At 33.7% G+C, this 21,916-nt stretch overlaps 2 protein-coding genes across 2 annotated transcripts; both read right to left on the bottom strand.

Moving 5' to 3' along the window:
• Nucleotides 1–6,372, bottom strand: LOC145613198 (transcription factor TGA7-like). Its single transcript, XM_081668260.1, has 9 exons — nt 5,981–6,372; nt 4,211–4,372; nt 4,042–4,119; nt 3,454–3,513; nt 3,286–3,363; nt 3,127–3,187; nt 2,459–2,730; nt 1,376–1,603; nt 1–573 (listed from the first exon to the last, which is right to left on the bottom strand). The coding sequence occupies exons 2-9, from the start codon at nt 4,367–4,369 to the stop codon at nt 421–423; spliced, it is 1,089 nt and encodes a 362-aa protein (XP_081524386.1). The 5' UTR covers nt 4,370–4,372; nt 5,981–6,372; the 3' UTR covers nt 1–420.
• Nucleotides 6,373–15,971: 9,599 nt separating this feature from the next.
• LOC145615115 (protein phosphatase 1 regulatory inhibitor subunit PPP1R8 homolog) lies at nt 15,972–21,292 on the bottom strand. The gene is made up of 3 exons (XM_081670195.1): nt 21,113–21,292; nt 19,370–19,858; nt 15,972–17,086 (listed from the first exon to the last, which is right to left on the bottom strand). The coding sequence occupies exons 2-3, from the start codon at nt 19,804–19,806 to the stop codon at nt 16,261–16,263; spliced, it is 1,263 nt and encodes a 420-aa protein (XP_081526321.1). The 5' UTR covers nt 19,807–19,858; nt 21,113–21,292; the 3' UTR covers nt 15,972–16,260.
• Nucleotides 21,293–21,916: the final 624 nt, after the last annotated feature.

Below are 21,916 nucleotides of genomic sequence, written 5' to 3' on the forward strand. Positions count from 1 at the left end.
AGATGTAATTACCATTTAACGTAAATTAAGTAATAAAAATAAGTCTTACAAATTCGCGCAATACATTTTGTTTATCATCATCTAACAAGTTCTCAGTAGCAAGTAACATTGCCCAAATCTCATTGATATTGATCGATTCTATACAGCAAGTAAAACAGCCCAACCCCAATGATCAATATCGCTCACTGTACATCTGCCGGACCAACCCACCATAACTTTTCCTCATTCTAGACACACCATAAGACATATTTACAAGCTAAACGTTATTATAGAAACTCCACTACTTCTAGAGGAAAGAAAAAGGATGGAAGGAATAAGTGTTCTATTATAGATAGATACATGTTGAACTGTGGACTGAAGGATGCAGCCATCATCCATGTACAGTAACCAAGAAGCTGACTCCTGTGGGCTTCACTTTCATTAGCCTGGGTCACGAGGACGAGCAGCCCAAAGTGAACTGAGTGCACGCAGACGACTATAGTACTCCCCTAATCCTGCTAATCCTCTGGCTGCTTGACGGGGATCAAGGATCCGGTACATCAGTTGTAGGGTTTGCTCACGCAGATGGTCAGCCTGTTTTATAAGAAAATTTGAGAAGTTGGATTGACAAAGACAAGTTATGACAGGTATACAAACCAATCTTTAGACTAAAATTGAATCGGTTCTCATCCTGTTCCTTTTGCTACCTACTTCTAATGACAAGTTTTCTTTATCAATCTAAGTATCTTGAACCAACAGCAAAGTTCTTTTACTTTACAGGTTGCAGCAATTAGGTATGAGCACACTTGAGGTCAATGATTGACATGTAATAAATGACAGCTACTCAACCGCCTTTAGGCAGACCAAAATTAACCGTCCTTCAAAATACTCCAAACTGGCTTCTACTTACCAATCTATGTTACCTGGGATTCTTCGTTTCACCCTACTACTTGTGTTGGATCATCAACACCCAGACACGGCATAGATACTTGGCACTTCATTTTTTGACCACAGAAATTTTCATAAGGTATTCGTGTCTGACACTTAGGCACACACTTCTGTTTGACATGAGGTTCCCAATTATAATTGTGCTAACTATCCTCTCATCCCATAGATTTTTTTCTTTTAACAACTTTCATCAAGAAAACCTATTATAAACCAAGTATACATAGAAATATGGAAAGCAACTGCAACACTCTAGTTTACCCCTGTTTTCAATAAGAAGGTCCAAACTATCAAGTATTGTAGCTATTATATTGAAGTGAGCAATCAGAAAGTTAAAGCAAACAAAAGATAAGGCAAATAATGCCACATGACAAGCAACCACATATTTAAGATTTCATTGAATAATTAAGATGATGTCAAGAGTGGAAGATGACATGCATTAGTCAATTACCTGGTTCACAAAGCCTTCTATAGCTTCTAACTTCTCCAATGCGGAGGCCATCTGAAGGCCGTACATGTCTACAGCCAGCGGATCATTGAACATGATCTCATTTAGAGTTTGCTGGAGTTTATCCACCCCTCTTGACAGGGCCTCCTCAGCTTGTCGGGATGCATATTGTAGTTTACTAATTTCTTCCATTTGTTGATTGCTCAAGGGCTGAAGTTGTGGCAAAAGAATCTGCAATAAGCCATACGTTGAAATCTTATAAACTACAAGGACTTTGGTACCAAAACTGACTCAAATCGAACAACTACATCAATTTGACAGGCATCCAAAGAAAAACAAATAACTACTCACCCTGTCTCAAACTTTATCTACTTAAAATTCTTACTCCATCCCAGTTTAATTATCCTCTTACCTTAATAGGCAAAAAAATTCTCTCTTACTTATAATTTTACTCTATCCAATTTCAATAAGTTCACTTGCTTACAAACAGGAGTGCCAAAGCATAAGTGGAAGATAAAAACGAGACCGAGGGAGTATGTTTTATGAGTTAACAACATCAACTCAACACAAATTTCTGCAAGTGCAAGAAAATAAAGCTATATATGAGTATGTTGGCACTTCATGTAATAGCAAGATGATTACAAATTATGGGACCAAGTTATTATCAGATATCCGATGAAGAATGCTAAAAATGTGAAGTCACTTGTAGGAGCATCCAATTTTCACAAGCAGGACATCAACAGAAATTTATCTATAAAACACTCATCTCAGACAGAGGAAGATGACTCATAAGCTTAGAAAGTCACAGCCAGCGGATATCAATGCAACAAAAAGCAACAACTAGCGTATATCCCATCATTACAGGACATTGGAATATTAAGGATTAAACAGAGATTCTATTTTTATATACCCACAGAAAGAAGCATGCGAAGGATTTCAAACCTATGCACAGTTTATCTACCCTTCAAATTAGGATTCTTTCTGGTTTCAGCTTATACTTATATATTCCCCAGCTCCGCAGATGCATAACCTGCTATGGCATTAAAAGCTAAGACAAAGAAATAAAACAAGGAATTCTGGAATTACATTTAGGAGATCAGATGGCCGGAATCCTCCAATCCAGAGAAAAAACCGCTCAACTGGTGTTCTCCACATGCCAGACAACAAGTAGAAAACATCAGCCTTTGCTGCATCTGCTTTAATCCGAAAGAGGCTGTAATAGTGATTCAAGCCACCTTCTACAAGGATTCGCAGCTCAACATCAGACACATCAGATTGTAGAGCATTTTTAAGTTCACAATGCTGCCGATTTTGCTCTTCAACCCAGTGTCCATATTCCATTTCAAATGTGGATAATCCTGCAGATGATAACCAGTCAATGGCCAGCTACAAGAATCAATATCAGCAGCTACTTACACTAAGTATCAATAGATCAGTAAATCAGAAACTGGCATAACATCATATAAGTGGTGCTATAGCTTTAGTGAGTAAATCAGTAAATCACAGTATCAAATTATACTACCAAAATAATTGTAGAGAAAGAATAGTGAATAAATTAAAACAGTATAGTAAAATGTATGGCAGCGACATAGCAATAACTATGGATAAAAATCTGAAGTCGATGATAAAACATGAAGGTTGAGTCAGATTATAAAATTGCTGACAATGAAACCATAGATGGAAAACATAGATGTCAATCAGTGAAGCCTGCAGCATGCAAACATATCATAAAGTAACTACAAAAAAACACAAACCTGTGCTGATATGTCCTGCAAATCCAAGATTAGCGTGTAATGCAGCCCCAACATACGAGTTCTGTAACAGTCAATTCACCATTCCACTAATAAATCATATGAGCCTAAAAATGCCACGAGTTCTATCAAGTTTTGATGAAGATGAAAAAAAAACCCTACCTGTTGTTTAGTTTGCTGAATTTGTTGCTCTAACTGAGCAAGTTTCATACGGCTACTTTCTAATAGCTGAACATAAGCCTGTAGGAGTGAAATCATATAAGATTAACCCAACAAATCCAATAGTGCATAGATTTTAAAGCTGCTTCCTCAATATGCAGACCTATGTACCTTTTTTCTCAGACGGCTTTTCCTTGCAGCTTCACGATTTTGTGCCAAACGCCTTTGAACCTGCAACCACGTTTTATTATCAGAATCTACAGCCCTGAACATTACATGATTTCTAAACTAAGCATGTGTACCTCAAACCAGAGATACATTCTCGGATATACAAAAAACAAAATTAGACAAGCAGGCTAAAATGGCATTGCCCAGAGTCGGATACACTTTACTAAACCTCTTTGATGCTCAATGGCAATGTTAAAATACATTAGATGGCATGCTATAACAATGTTACATCAGTTGTATATAGCAATTTAGCATCGGTTTCTACCATCTTAACCCCTTCCCTAATTTCTTGTTTCTCTCATTTTTATTTTTATTTTTGGCTCCTGGATCCCGCCAATAACAATCAAGACTAATCTGAATACATAACCAGTCTCACAAGAAATTCAGAGCTAGAGGAGATGAAAAGGAAACAAACTAACTACTACTACGTATGCTCATCTTAAACTTCACCATGAGTATTTAGGGTTCACAACTTAAAATTGAGGATCTCTCACATATATGACATAAGAAACGGAAATCACATTACGATACCTTCTCAGAAAGTCTTGCTGCATCTTCACTACTTAAGGACGGTTCCATCGTCTCAGGAGAAACATACTCATATTCAAACTGAGCACAAATAAGAAAGATTTAAGCCCTTTAGAATAACTTGAAACAAGAATGCTTAGATTTGGCAACAAAAATAATCATTGACTTTCACCTTACTCTCATGTACAGATTCCGCCTGCGTGCTTGAAGATGTACCTACGCCGGAAGTCATCAAGGCTTTTGAGGTATCCCTCCACATACTCACTGCTTTAGGTAATTCATATATTCCCATAGTTGCAGAGTTGGTAACTTGAATTGTGGTAGAGCTCATGATCTACAAAATAAGAAAGGAACATTAAATAGCCAACACAAGAAAAAGCACTAAAACCCAAGAAAACTAAGAAACATGAATAAGTCAAACTCATATTCATAACTACAAGCAAGAATTGCAGAAAGGGTGAAAGGCTGCCAAAACGTCAAGCAACTTCAGAGATCAATTAATTTAGTGTGAAAGATAGGCAGTCACAGACCATGAAGACCATTTTAAAAACGCATCGGCTATGCACATGTAAATCATAATTTTAAAACTTAAGGGTTTCAAAAACCATAATGTCCTATGCAATCAAAATTTGTAATCACATTGACAATACAGTCTTGAAAAAAAAAATACTTCGTATAACATTTTCTATCAATGGCCTGTTTATGAAAGTAATTCTTGAGGTATTGTCCGCACTTGAACATTACAAGTCCCTCTTACAAGTTCAGACAAAGAAATAGATTCAGACAATTATTTTTTTTTTAAGAAATAAAAAAGTTATCTCTTTATCTGCCAAATAACAGAAAAAAGGTTCTGCAATGTTCTAAGGTGAACTATGACATCAAAAAAAAAAAAAAAAAATGACAAAGAGGTCCTGATTGTGAGAATTTCTTTTTTTCCAACAATAATTGGGGAGTATACACAAATAGTCCAGTGCCTTACACAGAAGAAACCTGAAGACAACAAAGATTAAACATCCAGGCCTAATAAACCATTCTACTTGAATATCTATGTACATAAGCATTACTGAGTGATTAAGCGATTATTAATCTATAATTATAGTAGTTTAAAGCATATGAAATAAAATTTAGCTCTAAATTCTTCCCATGGTTATAGCAAATTAGCAAGCACCTTATACATCATAGATAGATAGATAACGAAAGATTTGAACATATTTTTGGCCAGCCATATTCAATTGCAAAACCAACAAGCCCCCTTGTTACACCACCAACACTCTTCTCAGCCCTCCCCTACAACATATTAAAATCACTACTACTTCCACAAGACTTGACATTCTGACCTTCCATATTGGACGTTTGAAGTTAACTGATCACTGTTACTACGATCAATCGATGCAAAACACCACTAGAGGATGCTACTACTGCCTACCATAAACACTCCTTAAGAAATGGTTTCATCAATTAGGACAACCAAGTGAAACAGAGAAAGTGCTCCTAAGTTAATACCAACTCAGTCACACGACTAAAACATAACAAGGCCGAGTAAGAACCAATCATTCAAATACTAACACATAGATGTTGTGATTTTGTAGATATCTTACTTCCTGACAATAATTCAACACATCCTGAGCATAAAAAAATGTCAAACATATGATCAGACACTTACACCAACTTCCAAATGTTGCCTAAACAGCAACTTAATTTCAGTATTAACACATACCAAAATCAATTTCATACAATAAATAACCCCAACAATCATAAACTTAATCAATCAATATTTAATAAGCAAAGTCACCAAAATTTTCAACACACACATAAATTTCTGTTATAACAAACACAAAGTCCAAAGTAATAATTTTAAGCACAAACAATGAGCAATATCTATCAAAAACAATCAACATAACACAAAGAATAAAATAAGTGTAAGAAAAATTTCATCAAATACCTCAAATTCTCAGCAAGAAGCATAATCTAGTCTGGGTTTTGCAAAATAACTAAAAACAGATGAAAACCCCAGAATCTTAAATGGGCAATCACAAATACCCATTAGTTTGATTGGAAAAAACAAAGCAAAAGATGAAGCACCAAGTTGATATTTATAAAACCCAAAAGGCAAAAACATTTCTTAATTGAATTTTCAATAATTTTTCTGGGGTTTCCTTTTTGAGCTAGCTTTATCTTTATTGAAGTGGGTCGAATATGAATGAATGAAAAACAGTGGAACAAGGGTAAAAAGGAGATAAATTAGGGTAGCTAGACTAAGCAAAGGGCGTCATATTCTTGGAAAAGTTGGACATGCTGAGTTGATTGTCTCCTTTGTAATAGGATTGTTGTGTTGTTAGTGCAATTGTGGTGAAGAATCAATCAAAGATACTTGCTTTCTAATACTGGATTACTTATTGCCTAAGAATTTGTCAAGAGATGAATCTCAATGAATTCCCATTTTGAAGGAAATAGACTCCGTGTCGTGTCGATTCACTTGTGAACTAACTTATATCGATTAGTTACTTGTCACATTAATTTATTGTGAGACACTATATATTTTCGTTAAAATTATTTATAATTATTTAACTCCCTCATGTAGCATCGATATTTTGTTACTGAGTATACCCAAAGTGAGGTATAATAAAGGTTTTTATTTATTTTATTCACTTCATTCGTTTTGCTCTTATGGAGAATTTTAACTTAGCCAAACCAATAAAATGAAAAAAAATAAAAATCAAACATTTGGTGCATTCGTGAAGAAATAAGAATTTATAATTTTGTAACATTGTATACATTTTCATTAAGTATTTATCTATGATCATGTACATTATGAACTTAACTTTTGTATTTTGAAGGAAGGAACAATATGAAATGAGCTTAACTGAAGTTCATTATCATATCCTTTTTTTTATTTATTTTGTTTTAACAGAGCAGGTAAAATATAAAGTAATATAAGTGAATAAGTATTTAATTATTGAATTTCAGATGTGGGTACAACTTTAATTAGACTAATTAAGTTTGTAATTTAAGATGTATACGGATAATTAAATGATATAATGTCACTTGGCAAATGATTAACAAGAATTGGAACATCTTTTGTTGAGTTTAATTTGTAATGATATAATATAGTGTCCATGAACTTAATTGTACACGAGAGTTAGAAATTGTGGTTAATAATTTTAAGAATTTTCTTTTTAAATAATAATTTTAACAATTAGCGTACTAATTATAGACCGAGTTAAATTTAATTAGCTCCCCATCACTTAAAACTTTTTCTTAGTTTTTATCATAGTCAAAATAATCCCATTTGTTTGTCTAGGTGATATAGACATAAATAGTTGGAAATAAAAACATGAGTTTTATATTAAAGAGCTTTTGTATTTTATAACCTAATACGGAATATCAATCTTTAATTAAATGACTTGGTGGGAATTAGATATAGAAGATAAATAAATAAAGTTGTGGATTTTGTGTTATGTCCAAATATGATTTCAAAATTAGTTAATTGTTTTAATGATAGTAATTGTATTATTAGTATCTTATAGATCTATGCTCTACCTTTCCCATTAGATTAATCTAAAAAACATAACCAAAATTTATTTTTTAAGATTGCAAGAACCCCAATAATGGTCAATAAACAGTACATTTTACTATTAAAAAACTAGATTGTAAATTTCATATTAAAGCATGCATTATCATTATTGGCAACTTCCTGATCTGTGGGACATGTTTCACTTTTTAAGTGACTAAAACTTTAAGGTTGTGCGTCAACACCTCTATCACCATGTGCTTTTAGAAAGCAAAAGAAATTACAAAGCCCTTTAATTTATCCAAACACTTGTTTTAAATCCCACTTTCAATTAATTTACACACACTTGAGCAAACAAAAGATATTTTGTTGCACTTACTACATGATTGGGTTTTAGTGATTGTATGTATTGAGGAAGTATATACCAATTTGGTCACTTCACTCCAAACTCCCAAGTTAAGAAAAACTTAACACAAATTCATATATGTGGCTGACCACACTGTATGCTCAATCATCAAATGGGCTACTTCATTAGTGTAATAGAGGTTATTTGATTAGTGTTAAAGGGGTTACTTCGTCAATGTTATAGGGTTACTCGGTCAGTGTTATAGGGGTTACTCAATCAGTATTGCGGGGATTACTTGGTCAATATAACAGGGGTAACTTTGTCCTTAAGTGGTCACACGGTACGGTGTAGCCAGTTTCACATAAGACATGCTGAAAACTCGATCATGAATTTTATAGACACAAGGAGAAAATTTTATATTTGGACCCTACCTTTTTTTTTTCTTTTCCTTATGTTCTAAAATTTTAATAATACATAAGCATATGCAGATACGTTATCATTATGTAGAAAATTATGTCAAATACGGGTCTGGGCCGCACCCGTCACGGGAGAGTGCAAGTCCACCACTTTACAAGACCAAGGAGGTTCCACCTCAAAACCATATGGCAATTAGGGGAGTAGCCCCTTAGCCTTATATTGTGGTGGTAACTCTTGAATTCTTTCAATGTGGGATTTCATAACCACTACACTCCCCCTTTTAGTGTTTAGTGTGGGACAAGAAGAATGCTCACATGTGGGTTGTTCATGGGCTCAACAAATTATGATAATAATCATATACTTAATGTTTTTTTTTTTTGGTGTTTAGAGAGCCACAAGGGCGGGGGTGAGAATCGATCCCATGATCTCCTAGAATCTGGAGGGAGCTCTAACCACTTGAGCTATCCCTCACTCTCTACTATCACATTATGTACATGATTATGAGAGTGAGGGATAGCTCAAGTGGTTAGAGGGCTTCCCTCCCGATTCCAGGAAATTCTAGAATCGATTCTCACCCTACCCTTGTCACCCTTGTGGGCCTTGTGGCTCTCTAAACAAAAAAAAAATAAATTAATAAATCAAAATAAAAAATAATGTGATAGCAAAATTCAAGTCTAGACTAGCATAGACAACTAAAAGAATTTAGGTTATTGATTATATATTCCAATCCAGTCAATTATATATCCAATTAACTCACAATATACTCTAAATAAATCAAAATTAAAATTGCTTGTTTGCAATTATATGATCAATTGATCATGGGGTCCGTCCAAAAACCTTTGATTGATTGGGTGATTGATAACCGGCCACGAGCAAGGTCGTTGTCCCCATAATATAGATGTTTTTGACATCATTGTGACTCCATTTATATTTAAATTAAAAGATCACTTTTATTTTTGATGTGATATAAAGGGACTCAATCGAATTTACTTGAATAATTTATAATCTCTAACTATGCTAAAAAGCTACAAGTATTTAGTTAATTTAAAAATCTCACACCCAAAATATAATTTTCAATTAATTATTTTTTTAGAAAAAATCTCTATTGCACGATTTTTATAATAGCAATATTAATTCATTAATAAAAAGTCATACGGAGATTCGACTTTAACAAATACATAATATATTAAATTAAATAAAAAATTTCTTCATAGCTAGAAACTACAATCGTTTAGTAAATCTTACACTGTTAAACAACCCCATTAACATTATTGGATAGTACATCCTTGTTGGAGGGACAATAATGTAACAATCTTTTATAGTCGTGAGAACACTTTCCATTTGATTTATCGAATTGTATTCGAAAACTTGAATAATTTATATTCCCTAACTATGCTAAAAAGCTACAAGTATTTAGTTAATTTAAAAATCTCACACCCAAAATATAATTTGCAATAATTTTATTTTTTTTTAAATCTCTACTACACGACTCTTTTTTAATAGCAATATTAATTCATTGATAAAAAGTCATAAGGAAATTCGACTTTAACAAATACATAAGATATTAAATTAAATAAAAAATTTCCTTCATAGCTAGAAACTACGACCGTTTAGTAAATCTTACACTGTTAAACAACCCCATTAACATTATTGGATAGTACATCCTTGTTGGAGAGACAAATGTAACAATCTTTTATAGTCGTGAGAACACTTTCCATCTAATTTATGGAAGGACATTTTGTCAGAAACTACCTATTAAAAGCATTTTTTTGCGAGAAACTACCTAATAAAAAAAATGTTGTAAGAAACTACCTATTAAAATAAAAATGTTGTAAAAAACTACCTATTAATATAATAAATGTTGTAATAAAATTTCTTTCGCCGGATTCCTACCATTGACTAATTTCTCTGGCGTTGACCACCCTTGGCGGGTCACATGATTATGAATTAACCAAATTCTCACCTTTTTTTCCCCAATTTTGTGCCTAACATCAACATTTAATCCTCATATCCATCAATTTATCCATCATTTGCTTCCCTAGCTTGCGTCATTTTCCCTTCCCCTACTTCCCTTTGACAATATGCGTTTTTTGGTTTCTTAATTTGGGCTAATTTTGTGAGTTAAAAATGGGTTGAATTAATGTCGTGGGTTGCTTCGTTGTTGCTTTATTGTTGTTGGGTTTAGCGTCGTTGGAATGGCAACTTGGTACGTGTGGCTGTTGTTTACTTTGTTGGTGGCTATGGATCTTAAGGTGATGCGAGACATATGAGCAGCGAGCGAGGTACGGTGAGGATGAGTTGTGTGCCAGTGCTATTAGGTGGCGTCAGGAGGAATAGAGGGGAGTGTCGTGGTGCGGTGAGGAATTGCGAAAGAGTTAGGGCTTGTGTTGCTTTTGGGGATGCGCGAGGGTGGATTTGGGGGTGTTTTGAGGTGGGTTTGGGGTGTTGTGGTGGTCGGGAGGTGGTGAGGAAGGTAGCACTGCTGGTGGGGCATGAAAAAGGTTTTAAAATGTTACGTGACCGGCGTGTAGGTGGTAAACGCCGGAGAAATTAGTTAACGGGTGAAAATCCGGTAAAGAGTTGTCTGTTACAACATTTTCATTTTAATAGGTAGTTTCTTACAACATTTTTTTTATTAGGTAGTTTCTCGCAAAAAAATGCTTTTAATAGGTAGTTTCTGACAAAATGTCCTTTATGGAATTGTATTCGAAAACTTGATAACCATTGTGATCTTGCATAATTTTCACCGACGAAACAATTTCACAGCATTTCATTAGATCTACTATCACATATTTCAAACTAAGAAATTCTCCCTCGAAAATTAAATAGGAGAAAAATCTTATCTTTCGAAGGAGGTTGAAAAACACATGTCTTTCGAAAGAGATTGGAAACTTTTTATTTCGTGGGAGAAAAGTCACTCAAGAGGAGGATGCATTATTATGAACCTTAAATAAAAATTAAAAAAAAAATAATAATAAGAATTGGGCTTTCTACTTGTTAAACCGAAATCGATGGAAGCTCCTTCAATAATCAACAATGGAGCTAGGGTTTAGGAAAGAGGAAAATTTTAATTTTATTCTATTGCACGACTTTAATGTTTCTGTTATATGGTAGTTCAAGTCAAGTCAACTAGCTGGTGCATCACAAAATTTAAATTTATTATTACTACTATTACATAATTTAGTTCAATAATGGTCTGAAACAAATAAAATATACAGTATGACAAGATAACCATATTAATTAATTTCCATTGATAGATTAAACAAAATAAATCAATTATAAATTTTGTGTATATAAAAGTGGTAAGACCCTATGATATTTCCCTTACAAAGATATAAACTTTTTTTTTACGCAACAAAGATATTATGATACTACGTGTCTACGTATGTTTGATTACCTTCCATTTCTAGTTTAAAAGTTTTGATAAAGAATATTTCTGGACATCTAAAAATAGTATTATTCTTCGTATAATACTTTTATATAGAGAATGATCAAATTACTTTAATAATCAATCAATCCAGCACCCTCTCTTGTATGAACAACGTATCACCTTCATGTAGCTCAATAAGTGACGAAAATTTACCAAAACTAAAGTCATGCAATACTTGATCGATACATCAAGTTCTTTTCTTAACAAACTTTTTTAGTTTTGTCCTAGATTCTCTTGTTTTCTTATGTGAAATTCAATAATTCCTTATTAAGTTGTTGCCTAACCATTATATATGCCAAGACACTTTACTTTCTATCCAAAGAAATAAACAAAAGAAATTATGCATTGGATTATTATTGGACAATGGAGACTTTGCTTTACTATGCATATATAGAAACAAAGATGAAACAATTATGCCATAAACATTTTACTTTGTTTATTGTGCACAGTAAATATAAGCGAAGAAAATAAAATCATAATATTATGAATGTCAACTAATTTCACCAGTAATATAAACATTATTAAAGGTGATGAAAATTTATAACTATTCTGACGCAATCAACTCAATGACATCTATAATTTTCATCCTTTCATAATATCTACAAGCCTATAAATAAAATTATTATGTCTATCTTTGTTGTTATTGCGATTACTTTTTCTTAATTGGTGACATAAACATGAATCCTAATTGATATCAATAAAATTATTATGTCTATCTTTGTTGTTATTGCGATTACTTTTTCTTAATTGGTGACATAAACATGAATCCTAATTGATATCAACAATTCAATACAGAATACTCATGTTTACATAACGAGTAGATATAACAACATCGATCATTTCTTATTATTCCAGCCCTAACAAGCTAACGGTTCGATTCTCAGAGAAGGCGGGACACAAGAATTTAGTCACTTAGTTAGGTGTGCATAATATTGGCCACCTAAATCCATATAATCGTCCCATATGAAACTATATATAAACTCCTAACAAAGTTGTTTGTGTAAAAAATTACTATGAATTCATAATTTCAGCCTCCACTAGGAATCTAAAATGGCCACAAAAGGAAAAATAAAAAATTTATGTAAAAAAATATAAATGCTTCGTTTATTTGCAACCACCTCTTATAGCTCAAAAGCTAAAGTTGTTACCTTCTTTACAAGCTTATATGATGAATCATTGGTGGTGTCTTTACATTTGTGATCTAAAAATTGTGCTCACACACCTTCATTATTGGCCCTTTAAAACACCAAAGGGAAGAAATGGGTGAGAGATATATTTTTTTAATCAAATTGTCCACATGTGCCCTATTTACTTTAAAAAATTTCCACTTAATTGTTTAACTTTTCCTAGATTTTATTAATCTTATAACACATTAATTCTAAGGAAATTGAAGTCTGCTCAATTAAAAAAATCCACTATGTATGTAAAATTTCACATATTTTTAGTGTTTATTTTCAAAATGTTATGCCCTCGACTATTTTCACCTTATTTATGTTGAACTGAAATTAGTTTTATAAAATTAAATTATTTTCTTTTACCGATTCCCTATTTATTTCTTCTTAAAAATCCGTTATTGAATTATATCATACTGAAATTATTTTTACTAAATAAAATTTATTTTTACTAAATTGAAATTATTTTTATTAAATATTAATATTTTAAGGTAAAGTAAACAGGGTCTTAGTCTAAACATAATAGTAGGCTACAAAAAATGTGAAAATACGTGCGTTATACACTATTGCATTTTGCATGTAGCTTAGAGGGATTATAAACGGAAAAGGGAGGGGGCAAGTTATGTTATAAAATACATATGCAATACTCCCTCCGTGTTTTTTTTTAAGTGATACACTTTTTATTTCCGGCCGTGTTTTTTTAAGTGATACATTTCCTTTTTTTGGCAAAAAAATACATTAAAATATTATAGCTCTCTCCTCTCATGGTCCCCACCCAAACCCACTATCACTTTTTTATTATGGCCATGTTTGGTAAATGGTTTTTTGGTGGCTTTTTGGTTAGCTTTTGGCTTTTGGCTTTTTTAGGTGGTCAAACAGCCAAAAAATGTGTTTAGTAATTGGCTTTTTAATCAGCGGAAAAGTTGGCTTTTAAGCCAAAATGAAAAAGCTGCTTTAAGTAGCTTTTCTGTTGGCTTTTGGCTTGTTGGCCCACAAATTATCTGATAAACAGCCCACAACCAACAATTAATTTACCAAACACTTTTATAAACAGCCAGCTAAAACAACCAATTTCAAAAGCCATTATAAACAGCCAAACATTCCAGCTAGTCAAACAAGCCAAGTGAACCAGCCAACAGTCAACCGCCAACAGCCATTTGCCAAACAAGGCCTATATCTTTCCTCTCACATTCATTACTTTTCAATAAACTATTAACCCCTTTATCTTTCTTTAACAATTTTTTAATACTTCACTACCCCACTTACCTCTTATTTTATTTAAGTTAATTAAATTGCCTAAAACTATGTCCCGGTCAAAGTGTATCACTTAAAAAAACACGGAGGGAGTAGTTGTTTGATATTCTCTTTGTGCTTCATTCATTGAATCATTAATTAGGAATTTTATGAAGAAATAGTAACAAGTTAGTGTAAAAATCAATTGGAAATTGTTAAAATTTTAGGGTCCAGTTCACTTCACCTTATATTTGCTATATTGAAATTATTTTTTTTTTACAGAACTGAAATTATTTTGCTGAACTTAAATTATTTTTACTGAACAGAAATTATTTTTGTCAAACTGAAATTATTTTTACTGATTTTCTTTTATATTTCTTTTTTAAGTTTACTGATTTTTACTAAAATAAAATTATTATTATTGAATTGAAATTACTTTTGCTAAACTGAACTTATTTAACTGAACTGAAATTAACTTTAATGAACTGAAATTATTTTTACTGAATATTATTTTTTTTAAGGTGAAGTGAACAAGGCCTAAGTAAAGCAATTTTTTTTTTAATGTATTCAATTTGAGAGTTTATCCCGTCGTCACGCTACAGCTATTGAAAAAGGTGAAATGCGCCACGAAAAATATGTATGCTTCGAGTTTTAGTAATGGTAAAGATATGCTATATACCTGTCTATTCAAATACACTTTGCTTGTAGTAGTTAATTCATTGTTTGTAGTAGTAAAAGAGTAAAAGGGAAAAGGAGTTGATGTTTGAATGGTAATTTTGGGGCAATTATTTGCTCGAATGAATGAGATGTCATCATGTCGATTACTCCTTAAATGGTTATAAATAGGGTTCAAATACTTGCTTAGGTTCAATGCATACTTCAAATAAGTTGGATACGTTACCACTTACCTGAAATAGAGCACAAAGTAGTTTATCTTTCACATTTCAATTGGTGATTGCTCGATATAATTTTTGCTGCTTTTCAAAATTTTCCGTTAAATTCACATTATATTAACAAATTTAATCATCAAATTTCATTAGTGCTTATCCAATTTTTGCTAACACTTTAACTTTCTCTCTCAATAACCCTAAGGTTGCAAAGGTAATGAAGCAAAGTGCCAAAGTATTCCCATACTGAATTGCTTTCCTTTAGCAACATGAATGATTTCATTTACACCACGTAATCAGACTACCCATTGATTTTGGATACGAACTTAAATGAACAGTTAATTAGGGCCTGTTCTGATTTACTGAACTGAACTGACTGGAGCTGAACTAAATATTTTTATGAGAGGAGGATATTAGAAACTGAACTGAATTGAATTTAAGTTGAAGAGAACAAGCCCTTAATGTGTACATTTGGATCCAAGTTTGGGCAACCTTGGAAATGTGCACTGATCAAGTCAAGTCTAAACATTATAACATCTCGGATCAAGTTCCGATTGTATTCGAGCAACCAAGGATCAGGTAATAGCAACACATCAAAAGGGATCTTCATTTCTTAGGCCCAACACAGTAATATGATCCTTAAGAGGATTGAATTCACACCATAAACAAATGAAATTTGAAAAACGTAGAATACAAGTATGCAATTAAGCACTTAAGGGCATCAAATGGTGCAGGTAAGTCACCAGAAGCACCTGCCAAAAACGAAATGTCACCAGAAGCAGGAAACAGCGAGCTATAATTGTTTTGGAGGGATCCTAAACAAAAAAAACAAAAATGAAAAATCAAATAATAAGCTGTACTTTTTGAGATGTAAAAATCAAGATGCAAATGCTGTGACGTGAAGCTCAGAAATATGTGACACGTGACGCACCATACAGATTCAAGGGACTGCGAGTTCAAGCACAATCGGACTATTCCGTACAAAGCATTGCATCTATACAGCTAGAATCTGAAGGTGGCCTCAAACAGATGGTGAAATTGCACCAAAACAGAAAACTAATATTAAAATACAACAAAATCACCTCTCTAAAGATGCTTCCCTGTCTTGAGCAAAAAATTATGCATCTCAGTCATTTGATGTTAATGACAGTGGCTAACCAATCAAAGAGCATTTTTTCTTTTAAGAGAGGTAGTCAGGAAATTTTCCGCCTGATCACTTGCCTCAATCAGTCACCAAATAAGTCATCGTCATCATCAAGATTACTATTATTGCTTCCTGAAGTAGTGTGGGGTAAAACATCCTTCATCCCGCTATTATTTGAGGGAGATGGTTCTCTACCAACAGGGTTACCAGAGGAGATTGCCCATGACGAACCCACCTTACCAGAAAAAGAATCTCCATATAGGTCATCATAGATGCCACTTTTTGAAGAGTTAGATTTTTTAACCTTGTTCAAGACTTCCTGTAATTTGTCAGTAACGCCTTTTGAAGAGACATTATCTTCCTTGACAGACGTCTGGCCTTTCCCTTTTGGAATCACTGTGATTTGGACTAGTGACTCATATTGACCAACAAGACTACCCTCTTTAAGACCAAGAGGACCAGGTTCTGTTTCTACATCGGCACCATCAGAAATTCCAACAACTTCAACCAGCTCACCCCCAACTTGGTCTCTGAAGGCAACTCTAGATTTCTTCATTCTCTTAGCTGCCCTAGTTGGTGGTTGGCTATCATCATTACCGCTTGATACAACAAACAAGTTTGTAGACCTAACAAGGTCCGATTTGCTTATACCATAACGATTTAATAGTGTGTTATAAGTAACAAGAGCTTCCACATCAGAAGGGTCAGGGGGTGGCGGCAAATCAATTTCTGTGGGGGTAGGAGGTGGAGGGAAAAGAGCTGCTTCATTCTTTCTCAAGATATAAGTTCTTGTTGATGCAGCAAATCGCAGAGACTGCCCCACTTCAAGTTCAACAGGTGTATCTTTTGTTAATCTCTCACTTGCAACAAATGTACCATGAGCAGATCCCAAATCCATAACATATACGCTACAACAAAGCCAGGGCAATCACAACGTTTAGCAAATAACTTCAACAGGTGTATCTTTCGCTATCAGAATACTCTTAATAATTTTTCCACAACTGAGTGAGGAGTGATCTTGCACATTTAACCACGTATTAGAGCAAAATTCAAAATCAAACATGACTTTAATATGTTACAGATAGTATAACAAATGAGGGTGTCCAAGATCTTGAAGAAGCTGGACCATGGGTGTTTGATAAAGTGCTCATTGGAAAACTTATAGCTCTCTGACATACTGAAAGTGTTTCAGGTATCAATTAAGAACTTATTGGATCAAATAAGCTATTTTGCAATACACTGAATGCTTATATACTCTAAAGTCTAAACTGAAGCAATTAAAAATGACAAAACTACTTAAGTCAATTAGGACCCCTTCTTATGACTATCCTAACAACTTTATATATGAGCTCTCTTGATTTTACCGTACTCTTTAACACTTTGTTTGGAATTTGGATTGAGAAAATTGGAGGGAAGCGAAGATTAGAGAAAAGAAGGGATCCATCCTCCCTTGTTTGGATACCATTTGGCAGGAGGAAAGGGAAAGGAAATGGAAGGGTTCATTTTTCCCTGTGTCTTTGATAAAGAAATCCTTCCTTTGTTGATATTTAGAGGGAAATTGTAACCTTACCTTCTCCCATTTCTTTCCTCCCTCTTCCTTCTTCTTCCCTCACTTCTATTTCCCTTCCACTTTGCTATCCAAACAAACCGTTAAACTAAGGTTTTACAAGTGAGATTTATTTATTGTTGGTTTCATCTTACAATATATTTGGATAACAACAGTTAAGAGAAAGGGAGGGAAAAGAAAAAAAGGGAAGAGAAGAAGATGATCTTCTCTCTCCAACAATGGAGGGGTTTGGTTTACTTAAAGGTGAAGGATAATGGATCCTTCCAATTTTCCCATCTTCCCTCCTTGCATTAGATATCCGAACAAAGGACAATGCATCCCTCTTTTTCTCTCCATCCAAACAAAGTGTAAGGTGTGTTGGACCTTCAATTAGGATCTTTAAATAGATTCTAAGCTTCATTCATTCATTAATTCTTTAGGTATTGCCATTTTTATTTTACGAGGTGATTTAGTTTCTTTTTCATGTTGGATTAGAAAACAAGACATTGTTAGGACGTTTGGTATAAATATAGGCTTAAATGTTATTTTGAGAACAAACTAACTTGATTATTCTGAATTTTATGATTGAAGTTGAGCATATGCATGATCAATTTTCGTGCGTTTAGGGGGTATACTTAACCTTGCGTTGGCAAGTTACGGGCTTCAATACATCTATTCACAAGTCCAACTTAATCACACAACCAAGTAGAATGAAGAAAAATATGCGTTCTTGTTTTTCATTCACTCTACTACCCATAAACTATTTAACTTTCTAAATTTTCTTTAAACAATTGCCCAAAAAATACTACTTCTAGTTCCCTATGTAATCCTCACTTTGAGCTGTTTCCGGTTTTACAAATTTTTTCTCTCTCTCTCTCTCCTTACTAATTTAACAACCAATCTGCAAATAGTGATAAATACAATCAATTTTAACTAATGGTGTGAATGGATAAAGAAATAGGAAAGAAAAGAAGTGGAGAGAGGGTGAAGGGGAGGGAAGGGAAGAAAGATGAATTTTCCTTCCAAATCTCTCCATTGTTTTTGAATCCCTCCCTTTTCTCCCCTCTAATTCTCTTTCTTTCTCATTTGTTATCCAAATGAAAGATAATTAATCCCTTCATTTCCCTTCCCTTTTTTTCCCTCCATTTCCTTCAATCCAAACAAAGTGCATTAGTTGTATAGCATATAGGGCCTATGTTTAATTTTCATGAAGAAATATGTCCCATGATAAGTATTGCTATGGAATGATATTCTTGTTGTTCATAATGTGCTAAACAATTTGAATATAAAACTTGGAGGATTCTGATTGTCTGACATTTCATATACGTTTTCACTCATAACTAGATCTGAACTCACAATACTAGGAACAGTTTTGGTTAAGAGGGAAATGGGTAGCCACTAAATAAGCAACATGTACACACTAGGAACACTATTAGTTAAGAGGGGAGTTGGCCCCACTGCCCCAGGGAAATTTGTTCCATTAAGACTCTTTGTATCACTCAAGTATATGATAAATGCTACTCAGATATAGTACAAAATCTTGTAGACGTTGTAGTTATCAAAGTAGACAAAAAAATATGTTATTTTTTGAAGAGACAGCTGAGGCCAAAGAAGTACACAAGAAACAAGGTTAAAGAGATCAAACCTTCCATTTTTATGTGGAACAACAGCCGCATGTTGACGTGAAACAGATTGATGATCAAGTACAAAATCACATGTATGTAACTGCCTGCCAAAGATGTGCCTCCTTTTGTCAAGATTAATACGGTCAAGGACTTCTCCGTCTTTCACAACCTCAAGATAATATACACCAGGACGAGGTTCAATAGCCCAATCCGGAGGCTGCCAAGTAGATTGTCCCCTGCCAATCTGGGTAACATTGGGAGTTGTTGTGGAGGGCACAGAAACAGCAGCATCTAGAGTCGGTTTCTGTGACTGCACCTGTCCATGTTGAGTAGGATGCTGAGGATATGATTGTGTCACAGATTTAGGAGGTGGCAAGGAAGATGTTTTGGGAGTGACAGCAAAGGGCTCCAAGGCCTGCGCCTTCTTAAATCTGTCAAGACCTGCTCTTCCATACATTTATTATTTTATACCCACCAATCCTGGCAGCTGTGGCAAGATCTCTGAATTTCTGGAATAAATTTAGCAGCACCAATCTCAGCAGCAGAGAACCGAAGAGCAACCAAATAAGACTATAGAATCGCATTTCTAACTAAATAAAGTTTAATGATGAGCAAGGGCATAGCTTAAACACTCAATGAAACACTGCATCTAGAATCGACTAAAAAGACTAGCTTTACAAATACATGCCACTTCACTACCAAAAATTCAATTATAATAGTAGGCAATAGCAATAAAGAAATTCTTCCATCCAACTGACAGTAATAGATTAACAGTGTGCTTCATTAGCAAACAACTGCAGAAATATAATTGCAGAGATGGCATAAACAGAGTAAATGAAAAGGAGGGGAGAGAAAAAGAAGGAACGGTTAATTTTGAATCGGAAACCAACCAAATTTATCCACCCCAAAACCTTCCCTTGAGTTATTCCTGGTTAATCTTTGATGCAACTTAATATATCTTCATTCCCCTTGATTCTCAATCCAATATGGAAACTTTTGGTTCATAAACTACATTTTGAGTTCCGTATAAGTCTATTTCCATGTTAATTCCTCCGTATTTATTTAGTTCGAACATTTCTACTTTTCATTCTTCCCAATACATAAGTCTAAGCATTAAATCTTTAACTATCTGTGTAAAAGTAAAATAATCTAATCTTTTGAATGTACATTAAGAAGAATTTTAACAGCCAATTGGCGGTTGTAATAATCGGTTCTAATAGCCAAAATTAAAAAAATTACTTGAATCCCTTAAGTAAGTTATAATAAATGTATGTCAAAATAATCCGGGGCATCGGCCGGACAGACCTAAGAGGCCCAATTTACAGGTTTATCTTGAACTCGGTACTCGTATGATTTAGGTAAGCTCAGCTCGAGCTCGAAGCACGATTAGCCTTAATTTTGAAGCTCGGCTCGGGCTCCAATAGCCCCAAAAAGTTTTAGCTCGGCTGAGGGTTAGATTTAAGCTCGAAAAAGCAGCACATAAGCAACCAATTCTGATTCAATTAGCAAATCAGGCTCGAAAATTCACATAAATTTCTTCAGACTTACAAAAATATCAAGAAAATTGCACAAAACATAATTCAGCAACAAAAACGCTCATTATAATCTTTCATAACTTGAGAAAAAATTACAAATAGTTCAACAATAATATCCAAAATGAAGAACCCTAAATTGACTATACTGACAATTAAATCAAAGATAGTGTGAAATTAAACCCTAGATTGTGATTGAAATTCGATGATTAAAAAAGAAAAACATCATACCTAAGAAGCTGGTTCAATGGAAAAGAGAAAGCTTCGGAAGCCGCTTCAATGGAGAATTGGGAGTATGCTTCAATGGAGGAGAGAGAGAAATGGGTGCAGCGTAAAAGTGAAAACTACAAAGGTGTTAAAAAAAAAAAAAAAAGTCCGTAGCCTGTACTCCAAACTTTAGCAATTCATCATCGTTTCGTTACACTTGCCATTGAATTGAATATGAAATTCACTATTTTTTTTTAGGAAAAAGGAAAAATTCATTTTCCATTAAAAAATAATAAAGTTAATAATATTATACTCCTTTCGTGTTTTAATGAGTGTTATAATTTAATTTCACCAAAAAAAAATTATGTTACAATTTGACTTTTTTACTATTTACATAATTGTTAATTTACAAATATATAAGAACAAAATGTTATTATTATAAAATTTTAATAATTTTATTAACATATAATTTGATAAATCGATGATCAAAGTCATGTTTCGGCATGCGTGTGTTGGTCAAAATGTAACACTTATTAAAACACGGAAGGAGTATCAACTTTGACCATTTACTTTCAATAATCTCAGTTGTCATTTATTCTAAATTACATTAACTTTCACATGCATTTTCTTTCGGCAGTACTAACACATCATCAACTTGTACATGAATCACGTGATTGGTGCAAATTAAATATAAATAAATAAATAAAAAACCATCACCCAACCCCTGCCACCAACTACCCCCTAAAACCACTCTGCCTAGCCTCTCCTCAAGTGGGGGGTTTGCAGATAGTAATGGGGGCGGAGGTTTGGCTTTGGGTGGTTTTGATG

The sequence above is a fragment of the Chenopodium album genome, chromosome 25 (genome assembly GCF_948465745.1).
Source record: "Chenopodium album chromosome 25, dcCheAlbu1.1, whole genome shotgun sequence".
Classification (NCBI taxonomy): domain Eukaryota; kingdom Viridiplantae; phylum Streptophyta; class Magnoliopsida; order Caryophyllales; family Amaranthaceae; genus Chenopodium; species Chenopodium album.

What these genes read in the sequence shown, in the direction of transcription:
- LOC145613198 (XM_081668260.1), bottom strand. Translation starts at nt 4,369, where the DNA reads ATGAGCTCTACCACAATTCAAGTTACCAACTCTGCAACTATGGGAATA. An exon ending in TGCAGGACATATCAGCACAG is followed by an intron (nt 2,731 to 3,126) that starts GTTTGTGTTTTT and finishes TATCATCTGCAG; the next exon opens with GATTATCCACATTTGAAATG. An exon ending in TAGAAGGCTTTGTGAACCAG is followed by an intron (nt 574 to 1,375) that starts GTAATTGACTAA and finishes CTTATAAAACAG; the next exon opens with GCTGACCATCTGCGTGAGCA.
- LOC145615115 (XM_081670195.1), bottom strand. Translation starts at nt 19,806, where the DNA reads ATGTATGGAAGAGCAGGTCTTGACAGATTTAAGAAGGCGCAGGCCTTG. An exon ending in GTTCCACATAAAAATGGAAG is followed by an intron (nt 17,087 to 19,369) that starts GTTTGATCTCTT and finishes GCTTTGTTGTAG; the next exon opens with CGTATATGTTATGGATTTGG.